We start from the raw sequence: 13198 nt of genomic DNA, 5'->3' as shown, positions 1-13198 counted from the left end.
AGAAATAATATTTTTGTTCTCATATTAATATCATCTGTAAAACTGTAGTTTCTCTAGGCTGTTTTTGAGCATATGACTTTGCAATAACTATCCCTTGGGCATCTTCTTGGGTGTGATGCAAACTCTGGCAAGTTCTCATGTTGGTTATAAGTTCTGTAAGATATCATTAAGTAGGACACTCATCTCACTTTTCAACAACTATTTAGGATCAATTATGTTCAGGTTGACTCCTCAAAATAGCAATGGAGCTCACCTTGTACTGAGGCCATGTTTCCATAGCTTAATTAAAAAAAAAAAAAATCAGTTATTCTGAGATCCTCTTTAACAGTTGGTAAGATTTTGTAAGTGGTAAGTGACACATGAAACTGTTTAAAAAAATCAAAATTTGTTATGCTTGAACCATTTTAACCCACAGCCTATATGTATGCATAGTTATTTGCACAACAATTTTTCATTGTCCTCAAAATTATTTGCAATTAGAAAATCTTGGACCTATTTCAACATCAATTTTGGCAGTAGGTGAGGAAATGTCCTTTATTCATTTCATTTGCAAGTTAGCACCCTTGGCAGCAAGTCAGTGTCTGTGGTTTTTAGTAATCATATTTTTTTGTGACTTTAAACTATCTTTTGTTATTAAAAATAAACATTTACTATATTTGCAGCTAGATAACATAGTACTTAATGAAAAACAATAGCACTTTAATTCATTTGGACTCACTTTCTATTTACCTTGCACTAATATAAATGGCTTATTCCCTACCCTAATAACTTGCTCTAGGGATGCATACAGAATAGCATATTGAAAAATTTTGCTATTTCACTATGCAATCATACAATATTTTTTGAGAAAATTTTTGTGTACTTATCCTATAATGAACCACACAACTGAAGTATTTTTTTCATATTGTCTACCATTTTGTCAATTGAAATAGTCAGCCAAAGGGAAAATAAAAACAGTAGACTCAGATTCTTACCCAAACTTTTCATTCTCAGTTTTATATTTGTGTTTGTGACAGACACACTAAAAAATCACTTACTTAATGAATGGATGGCACACACTTAGGGTCATAAGATATAAAATCAAATTCCAACATATTAAAAAAGTAAATACATTTGACAGAAATTACCTTTGCTTTAAAAAAAATCATTACATACAATCTGCATATTTTTTGGACCAAGAACTGTCCTCTCTGTTTACAAAAACCAAAGAAAAACCTGATGGATAAATAATATTCCCCCCCAACCTCCTGTAAGTGCACCATGTGTAGTCCCAAGTTTTTAAAGCTCATCTCAGTGTCCTGGGTCTTCACTTATACTACACTATTCACCGCTATTATCAAGGTAAAGCAAGAAAAACAAATTAAGTCTGCAGTTTTCACCAAGAGGTTGAAGGAATCATTAATGCCAAGAGCAATGTTACTGATGATGAAGACGTAGAGAGGGTGTGGAGGGTTGACTGAGCACTAGTGATTTTTCCACCTGTGAAAAAAGAGAAGCATTAAATGGAGCAAATTATTTTGTTTTGCTCGAGCTAGCAAAGAGCTTTTTTTAGATGTGTAAGAAAATAAGTGAAACATTGGTCCTATTTCTGATGAGAGTGTTCCTAGTATTTATGAAACAAGATATTGTCTGGGGTTCTCCAAAGTTTTATGGAGGGCAGAAGTAAATATGAAACACTGTGTTAAAAAGGCTATATCACATCTAACAAACACATCTAACCAAGAGATCCAGTGTGTCACCAATGATGCACTGATAAAAAACATCCTGCATTCCAGGTATGAAAAATAAAATTTCTACAGTGCATAATTGAAGAAATGGAGCAAAAATGATTAGTAAAAGTTTGTGGCAGTAAGAATTCATAATTTAATTACTTCAGCCAATTTTTCAATTTAATAATAACATATTATTTAATTTTTGAGGGTCCTTGATTAATTTAAAATTTCAGTTGAATAGGCTTAAATTCTAGAGTCTTATGCCAAAGTTGACAAAAGAGAGCCATCTTTTATCACTCTTACATACAACCAGGAGAGGTTCACAACATTCCTGTGCAGTAAGTACTATTATTTATCTCCCTTTTGCAGATGAGGCAACTGGGCTTAGAAAGGTTACAGAACTTGCTTAAAGTCACCGAGCTACAGATTAGTGGAATAAGATGCTCTTAGGTATTGCCTTTCTTAAAACAATGATTGGCCTTGGTTAAAACTTTAATGATAGATTAATAAAATCTACCACTAAATTTTTGGAATCACTCTTATATCAAGGTATCCTCTTTGGCCAGATTAAATATTATAGGATTTTAAGTGTGATTTTCATTATAGAAATAGAGTCAAATTTATTTTCCAGATGCTTACTTAAGAGCTGAAGAATCATTTGTTCCATAAGCCACACACGCATAAAAATAACAAATCTTTCCTTTGAAAATTTTTACAGCTAAGGCACTACTAAAATCTATTAATCAACATATTGAAGAATATTACATATATTTTGACTTGTACAAAATGGGGTTATTGTGAAGTGCATGGCGACATGTGAACTATAAGAAAGGCATGATAACAAAGACTTGTTAGAGTGCTATGTGCATGCTTAATAAAAACTGAAGACATCTTTTCCATTTGAGAATAACTGCATCCTTGTTAAATCAACTTACATGACACTTTTACAAAAGCATCTCACTTTCAGAGAGCTAAATAGGGTCTATATCTCAAATTCCACATAGGATCCAAGAAGCAAAAACACATTATTTTGGTATAGCAAAACAAAATGAAACATGAAATAACAACATTGGACTCAATTTTAGTCCCAGCTGTAAAACTAACTAGCTATTTTACTTTAACAAGTCATTCAACTCCTTAGGCTTATAGTTTTTGGAAAAAAAGAATGAAATCAATCATTGTTCATATTTTATGGTCTAAGATAGACAAATTATTGTCTATGAGATTTCACTTTATTGAAACTCAGGAAAGAGTTGCACTGTGTTATAAATAAAACATGAAAGTTGACTTTTCTTTTTTTTTACATGGAATGGAAGTTTTGAGTTAATTAAAATAGAAATGAAAGAATCGAGGTCTTTATATATACTTCTAAACTTGTGGCTGATCTTATTAGGTGATACTTTAGAATCTGATTGTGCTGGAGTTTGAAAAGAACCTTGCAGAACCAGAGAATAATAAAATACCTAACTCATGAGGTTGATATAAAGATAAAATAAGACAATATATGAAAAACACCTAGAGTAATGCTAAGAACATAAGTAGGGCTCAGTAAAGGCTCTTTGTATTGTTGTTATTAGAAATTTGAGATTATGAAGCAAAGAGGAGAGTTGTCATCTTTTTTCACTTTTCAAAATAATCTTGAGTCTTTCAAGGTTCCTTGAAGATTTAACACTCACATCCCAACAGTTCAATTGTGAACTAATCAATGTAGAGACATTATTACCTTTCTTACTCTTGAAACTATACTTTTATAAGTGAATCATAAGGTGTATTAAGTTTTTGTGTGGACACAATGTATTTAAATTCTTAAGTCTTTTCACTTGAATTTCTGAAAAAGTCAGATTTACTGCATCTTGTTTTTCACCTTTAATTTTTCATTTTGAAATAGTTTTAGATGTACCAAAAAGTTGTAAGAATAGAACAAAGTTCATCTTGATTCCTTGAATGTTTATGTTTTATCATTCTTGCTTTATTACTCTCTGTAAATATATACATTTTTCCTGAGCCATTTGAAAATAAATTGCAGACATCATGTACCTTTACTCCTAAATACTTTAGTGCATCGTTTCCAAAAATAAGACATATTCTTATATAACACAGTACAATATTAAAAAATAGTAAATTAATGTTGCTATATTATCTAATCTACAGATGTTATTCAAATTTTGTCAATTGTCAAAATATCCTTATCTCATCTTGTATTTTTATGCAAGAATTTACTTATTAAGTATCATGGCAATAGCTTTTCCTCAAAGTTTCAGCCTATCTTATTATTTTCTGTATTTGCCTTCCAGTTCACTTTGTGGCATCAAGTAAATTAATATGCAATGCTTCTAATCTTAAATTTAAATAGATAAATATGTTGACTATAATAGAGCCACTTGCAGAATCCTACAGGATATCATTGGATATTTCTCTTTAGAGGTTGGCAATTTTGCTTGGGAATGATTGCTCAATAAATAATAGTTATAATTACCCATTAAGTAAATGCTCATTAAAAATATTTTATACATGGCTTTAATAAAAATTGCCTAATACTTTCTTATTTAGACATTTGCATATTTAATTAAATCTTTTGCTTCCTGTTTTGACTACCTCAATGAAATGATTATTTTCTTCCAAATTTGTGAACTCTTCCCTTGCTGGTGTAGTGGGGGAAGATTTTTGGCTTTGGAAACAAGCACCCCTGGGTTTGAATCCTGGTTATTTTATTTAGTAACAGTGTGATCTTAGGCAAGTTACTTAAACTTTATTTTTAAAATGTGAATATGTAATGCCACCTACCTCATATGACTGTTACTAAGATTAAATGATATATGTAAGGCATTTATCACCATGCCTGACCTATAGTAAGGGCTCAGTAAAAGCTAGACATTATTAATATAAATATTGCTAACAATTACAAAGATGCTTGAATAATGTCTGGGGATCTAACATATAGCATGTGATTTTAGTTAATAATACTTTAGTATATACTTAAAGTTTCTAAGAAAATAGATTTTAAATGTTCTTACCACACATACACACACACAAAAGTGGCAGTTATGTGATGTGACAGAGGTGTTAACTAACTTTGTGGTGGTAATCATTTTGCAATATATAAGTGTATCAAATCAACACATTATACATCTCAAACTTGCACAATGTTATATGTCAATTATATCTCAATAAAGCTAGAAAAAAACAAAATAATATGCTCAATAAAATTTATAATTTATTTTGAAATCAATAAAAATTATCAAATTTTAATTTTAAAAAGCAATTCTTTTAAACTGTCCTGTCTTTCATTCTTCATTTTCTAACAACAAAGTCAACTAAGACAAAAGAGAGATGTGTCAAACTAGAGCAATATCAGTTTAAAAACAATATTTCAAAACCCAACGGCTTGCAAGGGACTGCTTGAGACCAGGATAGGCAAGAGAATTTCAAAACAAAGAATATTTAAATAAATCTGTCGACTCTTTTCTGGATTTGTGGAAATTCTGCAGTTGTGGGCAGACTACCATGGTTCTTATTAATCAGAGGATGATATGGTAATCAGAGTGAAAAAAGAGACCCTTCAAAATCTCTGAACCATGCAATCTATCATATTAATTTTGATGAGATTTTAACCATCTTGAAAGTTTTGGTGGTCATGAAATTAAGCCTATTATCTCAAAACTCACCTGAATATGATGGTACCCTGATTTGGGAACTAGCCATTCCATCCCCTCCTTCACTATATGCTCGAACTTCAATAATATAGACACCAGCATCAGGGAGTGGTACTACTGCTTGAGGTTTCTGTGTTTCAATAACTTGATTGTTGCTGTGGCCCTCTTGCCTATAAAAAACCTAGGAATAATAACAGGCATTTAAACATTTGACATTTAATTAAGGATTCCAAATATTTATTAACGATTTACTTTATGTCACACTCTGAGTTAAGTTCAAGGAGCTTATAGCTTAGACAGATATATAAGCAAATGTAATGTACATGTTATATTCCTTAATGGAAGTATATTCAAGGTGCTATGGAAGTACAGTAGAGAGTTTAATTGTCTGAGAGGGATAGGCTTTTCAGAGGAGGTGATGCTGAGCTAAATATTTAAAGGTGAGTAGAGTTCACCCATTGGAGAAGGGGAGAAGAATTCTAGGAAGAAACAAGAGATTAAAGATAAGAAGACTAAAACATACATTTTTTATGTATGTTTTAATAAGAAACCATAGCATTAGGGTATGGAATGGAAAGAAGATGTATGGGAAGACACTTGAGAAATGAAGCTAGAGAAGTATGTAGCGAGGGGGCAGATCACCGAGTCTTTTATTCCTGGTTATTGAAATGAATAGTATCCTGAAGGAATAGTTGAGCTGTCATATTTAAATCATTTGAAAGAAGTAGAAAAGAAAATTTAATAAATATATCAATAATAAATTCTTAAAAATGTAGGAAATGGCTGAGAAGTTAAAATTTTATTATTTTTACTTTCGTGGTTGCTTGCTTTTGGTGAACTGGCATTTGGATACATTGGGTAGCAAAGTTAAGCCTTTTTGGATATCTGTCTATTGTACTGAAATTGAACATGTATTCAGGCAGAGTTTCAGAACAACAATTAGGACACAGAATTATCCTAATTATCCTGTATTTACATATCAACAATTAAGGTCATAAAGGTTATGTGATTTATACCAGATCATGTGGCTAGTTAGGGTAGAAATTACATTAGAAGGTTAATATTTTGATGATCAGCTCAGAGCTGTTTCATTATATTGTATTGTTCCTAATCATTTACCTCCAATAAATTGTTTTTTTAAAAAAAATTTTGGTCTACTGGTCAAGTGGTAGCAGTTAAGTTACATTTAAATGCATTTTTGTTCAGTTTCATTGTTTTTGTGCTTTTTCATAATTGTTGGTATTATATGATTATTTTGCATAATAGAAAGAGCAATGGCTTTGCAATTATACAGATCTGGCTTCAAAACAATCTCCTGCAAAATAAAAACAATCTCCTACACATTCTTGTTTGGGCAAATTTGGGCAAGTTACTAACTTTTTTAAACCTCAAGTGCCTTTAATGTAGAGTAGAGATAATAACACTATTTCATGGTTTTGTTAGGAGAATGAAATGAGAGGATGCATGTAGAATGCCTAGTATAGGACCTAGTAAGAGAAAGTTACTTCTGCTTCATTATTGTTGTCAGTGGTTAATATTTCATTTGCAAAATACAAGATGGACTGGCTTGGGAAGCTAGACAAAGTTTTATAATATTTTTTTCTTATAAAAATGTGTTTTGAGCTTGAGTTGCCCTACATACAAGAAAAAAAAAAAAAAACCCTTTTAGCAAAGCATTATTTTTATATATTGAAGCCTGCCTGTACTTGGTCCTCCCTCCTACATTCTAGTAACGTGTGCTCTCTCCATTTTACTTCCTTTATCTTTCATGGATTTAAATTTACTTCAGGGTCTTGGGAGAGAAGTAACTTCTCTATGAAAATATACAATATGTGCAGTAATTGTATTTACTAAAATCCTTATAGGAAAGGAAATCATAGCCTTAATGTAGTTGCAAAGTAATAAAAGCATCTTTGAATATTGATTGGTCATATTACGTGGGCCAGGCATAGTGCTATATACTGGAGATTTAACAGAGAACAAGACCACATCATTTTTGCCCTAGTGGCACATAGTGGAGACAGGTAACAATGCAATGAAGTGTAATATGTACTGCAATAGAAAACATATTTGATGGTAAAGCAAAGAAAAGAGTGGGTACTTAGTCAAGTTTTGGGGAATCAGGAACACTCAGAGGATGCACACAGCAGGTTGTTTTGGCTTAAAAAAATGACAACTGTGTCAGAATCCATGCTTCTCATTTTGACTGTAGCAGTGTAATGAATTAGAATTCTGATCATCCACATGAGGTAATTAGAAAGCAAATTTATGGCAATGGGAAAGTATGTAAATTGGTGAGGACTGGCAGGGGAGTGACTATTTTAGAGGACATTGTTATTACGGTTCAATAAATTGCAATTCTTATAACAAAGAAAAATGCAGCCAGTAATGCATATCTAATTTTGCTATAAAATCCAGAGTTAAAAATTTGTGGATCAGTTGAGATTTAGGAACAAAAAGCGAAGGCAGGAAAAATATCTGTTAATGGTAGTAAAAGGAGTTTGAGATTAAATGTGGCTTTTATCAATACCCAGGGAGATGCAGTGCTTAGTTGGTAGGTAGATATACTAAGTGAAAAGATACATTAAATTCACGGTTAGTCTTAGGTGCTTTAGAGAATCATGGCTCATTTTAAAATCCTGATTTAGAAAAGATGAATGAGAATGAGAAATATGAGAAGGTTAAGGAGTTATCAAGACATGTCAAAAATAGTAATTGACAGTAAGGAGGTCGGGGAGTACTTTGAGAATTGGAACATTTATAGACTGGCAGGTACGATGACAGCTATCTTTAGGCATAAAGGGAAATGTCTATGTATTGTCAAGACCATTCTCAAATTTACTTGAAAAACTGAGAGTAGTAGATTATCCAAAGAGATTTTCCTAAACAAAAAAATAATGCAGAACTGCTATTCTCAAAGGAATGATTTGGAAATGGCTAGTCTGTATGTCTGATGGTAACAAAATAATGGGGTGAGTGTACTTAAAAATATAACAGAATACATTTTTGCTGGTTCTACTTACAAGTGCCCCTGAAAAGAATGGATCCTATTAAAGGGAAGGCCTATTCACCAGCTGAGCATTTTGAGAATAGTCAATGAGGACAATTGCTCTTCATAATGGAGGGTGAATAATCTGAATCCCCAGTGGCAATGGGTGGGTGAGGAAGAGTCAACAAGATGAATAAAATCTAGATAAAAAGAAGCTGAAAGGCACAGGTACCAGTGAGAAGCCACTGGCTGTAGGGTGGCTAAAACTACTTTTAAGAATAGGATCTTGTTTATCCATTCATCTACCAATGAATACTTAGGTTGCACCTACATCTTGGCTATTGTAAACTTTCCTTCAATGAACGTAGGGATAACATATCTTTTCAAATTAAAGTGTTTCATTTTCTTCGAATAAATACCCCAAGGTGGAATTGCTAGGACATATGATATATCTATTTTTAGTTTTTTGAGGACTCTCCATACTATTTTCCATAATGGCTGTACCAAATTATTACTTGTACTGGTCACACTGCTGCCCCTATTTTCCATAATGGCTGTATCTAATTACGCTAGGTGAAATAAGTCAGATGGAGAAAGACCAATACTGTATGGTTTCACTTATATGTGGAATCTAAAAAAAGAAAACCATCAATAATAAAACAAGTTGTCAGAGGGGAAGGTGGTTGAGGGGGTGGGTGGAAAATGTGAGAGTGCATATAGTCAATAATATTGTAATAAGTTTGCGTGGTGACAGGTGATTACTAGACTTATTGTGGTGATCATATTGCAAGGTATATAAATGTTGAATCATATTGTATACTTCAAACTAACATAATATTATATAGCAACTATACTTAAAAAAAAAGAACAGAATCTTGAATAAGTCCTGGGGAAATAATGTGCAGCATGGTGATAACAGTTAATAAAAATTAAAAAAAGAACAGGACCTCCTTCTGGGTAATTTTCAGATGTTTACCTATATCGTGTGACTTTCACTCTACCACCCCCACTAAAATTTTTATACAGTCTGACATATATTTGATATTATGTAAGCTACTTCTCTTAATTTTTAAAAATTATTTTATTATAAAAAATTTCAAGCATGATCAAACATAGAGAGGTTAGTATAAGCCATTATATGTGAGTGTTTTTAATTTTTCAATTTACAAGGATCAATGAGACTAGAATGACCATAGACTTTAAACTCCCTGAGAAACTAGAGAAATATAGGGGTGGGCTTCAAAATTCCACAAGGTATAGAATACAATATCAATCCAAGTGTACATGTATCTCAGTAGTCTGAAAGGCCCTAACTTATAGCTAAGTTGAATAAACAAACAAAAATATCTGTCTATATTGATAGATACCTCTAGCTGGGTCAAAATGAATTAATTTTTTCATCCTTTCTAGAAGTATTGAAGGTAAAAAGATGAGTGCAAAAGAGTCCTTGCTTTCAGTCACATATCACCTAAGTGGGGAGACAGTCACATATATAAAGAGGAAGAGCAATTATAGAGACAAAAGAGGCAATTATGAACAAAGAGTAGGGTCACTTCACCTGTGACACCTATGTTCAACCTCATGTAGTCTCCAGGTCATATGGTATTTCTCTTCTCACCTGAGAGGTGCTTAAAGACAAATGGTTTTCCAGGTAGCCATATGCTTTCATCTAGCTCTTCCTTGTATTCTATTTGCCACTCCAGTTTGGGAGATTACTTGCCAAAGTTCTAATGATATTAGATTGGTTCTTGGATGACCTACCACTTGTACTGGTCACACTGCTGCCCCTAATCATTGAAGGGTATATTTGCCTTAGAGGACAAGTTGTGAGGACAAGGGGAAGGGTATGGAAAGAAGAGGATGAAGAAAAGGGTTCAGAAAATGGCCCACCTGCCCTCCCTCAAAAGATCAAATTCAATACCCCTGAGGATTATAACAGATTTGAGTGCGTATTTGAATGCAAGAGTGTCTGTGCTCCATACCAATTATAGTCTGTAAGAAATGCTACATTTCTTGTCTTAAAATATTCTTAATGGAAATTACTTACCTTAAAAAATATATTCCATTTCTAACTTCTTCAGTTTTTAGCTTCCAAAGTTTTAACATTTTATATCCAAAGTGTGTGTTACCATCTCTGGTAGTTGAAAAGCCACCTAAATGATGCTTTTCAGTCTAAACGTTATCGTTGAAATATTTTAAAATTCTGCTATAAATAATACTCAACTAATGATTTTGTATAAAGTTTAAGACAATAAATAGAATCTGATGTTATGGAACAAGAATTTGAAATTCAGCCAATTCAATACGTAGGCCACATATTTTAAAATCAGAGATAAAGCTGTTTTTCAAGAACTGGCTAAAAGTTTTCATATTTCCAGATTTCCTGCTGACGCATAGCAGGATGACCATTTGTGAACTGTTGTATCTATTTTGGAGCTTTCTGTCTCTCTCCATGATCTCCTTCCATTCCAATGTGCTAGCCCTAGCATTTTTATTTCTTCTTGTGTCTTTGCTAATAGAAAGTCCTTCTACTCCGACTAACTCATCCAGTCTTTGCCATCTGCCAGCAGATTCTGTGGAGAGAAAATGCCAGGAAACTGCCTACATTCTGCTGGTTCTGACACTGTGCTTCATGGGGCCCTCTACTCAAATTGTTGTTGCTTTTCCTACCCATTCCCTTCTTATATCTTGTGCAATTGAAACTGATTTTGCATTGGCTTCCCTACTGCAGGAAGGCTCTTTCTAAGATAAAGAAAAAAAAAAAAAATTGGTATGTCAATGGGTCTTTTTATGACTTAGTAATTGTACATCCTCACAACATCAACTTTTGAGATGAGTGTCTATCCAAGAGAGTGAAGAAACACTGACCTTGTAGCCCATGACTTCAGATTCGTTGGCTAATGGTTTGACAGGTTCCCAGCCCAGAGAAAGCTGAGAGCCTTGCTGCTCCCACCTGAGGTTGCTAGGTGCTTGACTTGGGGCTGCAAAATAAAAAGTGAAAGAACTGACAAGGAGTCTTAAATACATTTTCTCACTTAAATCCTTGTATTTCAGTCTTTTCATGTGTTTAATAGTTGGTTGGCGTCACAGGCTTCCTTCCAGCTAGAGTCAGATAAGGAGGGTTTTACTTCAGGAGTGTCATTTTAATAGCTACTCTGTTGAGCTTTTGAACCTGAATCCTTTTATCTCCCTTTTGTGTAAAAATTGCTTAGCCTTGTATCACAGGAAGATAGCCTTTATCTACTGTGAATGCAGAATTTTCCAAGCTAGTTTTGGAATTTGGATCTAAGCAATGAAGCAAGACTATGAATCAAAACTCTCCTTCAACTCTTATTATATACCTCACATGGCTTTCAGAAATGTTTAAAGATGTTTCCTTTTAGTCTGAAACAAAGAGCCCAGGTCACTTACGGGATTTTTTGGTGGTTGCGCTCACTTCACTGCTAGGTGGCCCATATCCAGCTCCATTATAAGCCCTCACTGTGAAATGATATAATGTATTTCCTTCTAATCCTGTCAGGATGACAGATGACTCATTCCCTCTAGTTTTGACTGTTTCTGCTGCATCTTCTTGTTCCATGTCTTTCCGATAACCAACCTGTCAACAAAGTACCACATGACAGATTAATTTTAAAGTTTCCCCTGTGCTTGTGATTATTTGAACTTTTTTTTTTTTTTGGTTTGATTCTCACACCAATTTGTAGGAAATTACTCCTGTATTAACCAAATTAACAGGTCCTACTAATAAGGTCAAAAACCGTTTAAGCCACTGCCTGATTTGCATCTGTGTGAATTGCCCACTTTGCATACATGCTGAGCAGTGGCCAGCAAAGCAACAAAAGGTGCTCCCTTTGTGTAGCCTGGTAGCATGAAGAACATTAAGGAAGGATAATTCAAAGAAATTGAAGAAGTGCTTTTCTCTCATAGGTAATCAGAACCATTTACCATTCAAAGCCATGGAGCTTTGAATTATTTGAGAAAGATGCATGACAAATATTTCCTCCAGGGCCCCACATAAAAGTGAGTCACACAAGCTGTATGGGTTTAATAGAAAAGAGGTAACAGAACGCTCATGATCACTTGGAGGGGTCTAAATGTTGAGAAATCATGTAGCTAGATTATGAGAGGGAGGCAGAAAGGAAGAGCTATTTGTCAAAGCACAGTTGGTACATTGAGATGATCTTTCCTGCTTATGAGCTCATGAAGCTGGTCTCATACCAAACTTGATCCCTTTGTGAGCTTTAGTGATTGTCTCTGCTTACTTAAAACTTAACTTTCTCAGACATTAAACTTTAACCATGCATAAGTGCATAGAAGAACAGTTTTTTCGCCCTTACCTATTTACTGTTGCGAAGGAAATGGAAGAATAGTTCCTTTCCTCCTAATTAATTACTGTTGTGAAAGAAGTGGCTCGCTGTACCCATTTCATCCCCCTTCAAGTGCTTTATCTACTGTACAGGCTAGAAAGCCAAACACCACATTTTCCAGGTTGCTGCTACACAATGTGGGCAGTGAAGAGTTTGTTTGAAACTTGAGATATTCTGAAAAGTGCCTAGGACTGCCATTTCCTGTTGTGGCCATAGGAAATAATTATAAGCTCTCATCTTTCAAGAAAAAACAATAAAACGAACCCCAAAATTCCCATTTGAATCATCACACTATATTACAGGCCTTTACCAGCTTAAATGCTGGCCAAAGGCAAAGGGAGTAAGAAATGAGAAGGAAAGAAATTATAAATTGTAAGTACAGTTTTATGAAATGAAGACTGTAATTTTCTTCTTTGTACTGTTTTTTATGTAACTATTGAATAACTTGGGCCCCTTCCTTTCTTCTGATATTTTATA

The 13198-nt window shown here is 33.6% G+C and overlaps 1 protein-coding gene across 1 annotated transcript in view; it reads right to left on the bottom strand.

The window, feature by feature from the left end:
* Positions 1–863: 863 nt before the first annotated feature.
* CNTN5 (contactin 5) overlaps positions 864–13198 on the bottom strand; it is a 508562-nt gene continuing 496227 nt past the window's right edge. The window contains exons 20-23 of the mRNA XM_011369440.1: positions 11766–11952; positions 11223–11335; positions 5378–5546; positions 864–1479 (exon numbers count right to left, since the gene is read on the bottom strand). Of these exons, the coding sequence (XP_011367742.1) occupies positions 1376–1479; positions 5378–5546; positions 11223–11335; positions 11766–11952 (573 nt within the window). The 3' untranslated portion in view covers positions 864–1375. The remainder of the gene's footprint in view (positions 1480–5377; positions 5547–11222; positions 11336–11765; positions 11953–13198) is intronic.

Source organism: Pteropus vampyrus, unplaced genomic scaffold, assembly GCF_000151845.1.
Source record: "Pteropus vampyrus isolate Shadow unplaced genomic scaffold, Pvam_2.0 Scaffold148, whole genome shotgun sequence".
In the NCBI taxonomy this organism is placed as follows: domain Eukaryota; kingdom Metazoa; phylum Chordata; class Mammalia; order Chiroptera; family Pteropodidae; genus Pteropus; species Pteropus vampyrus.
Note: the sequence above shows the minus strand (reverse complement) of the source record. Positions and strands in the feature narration are given on the sequence as shown.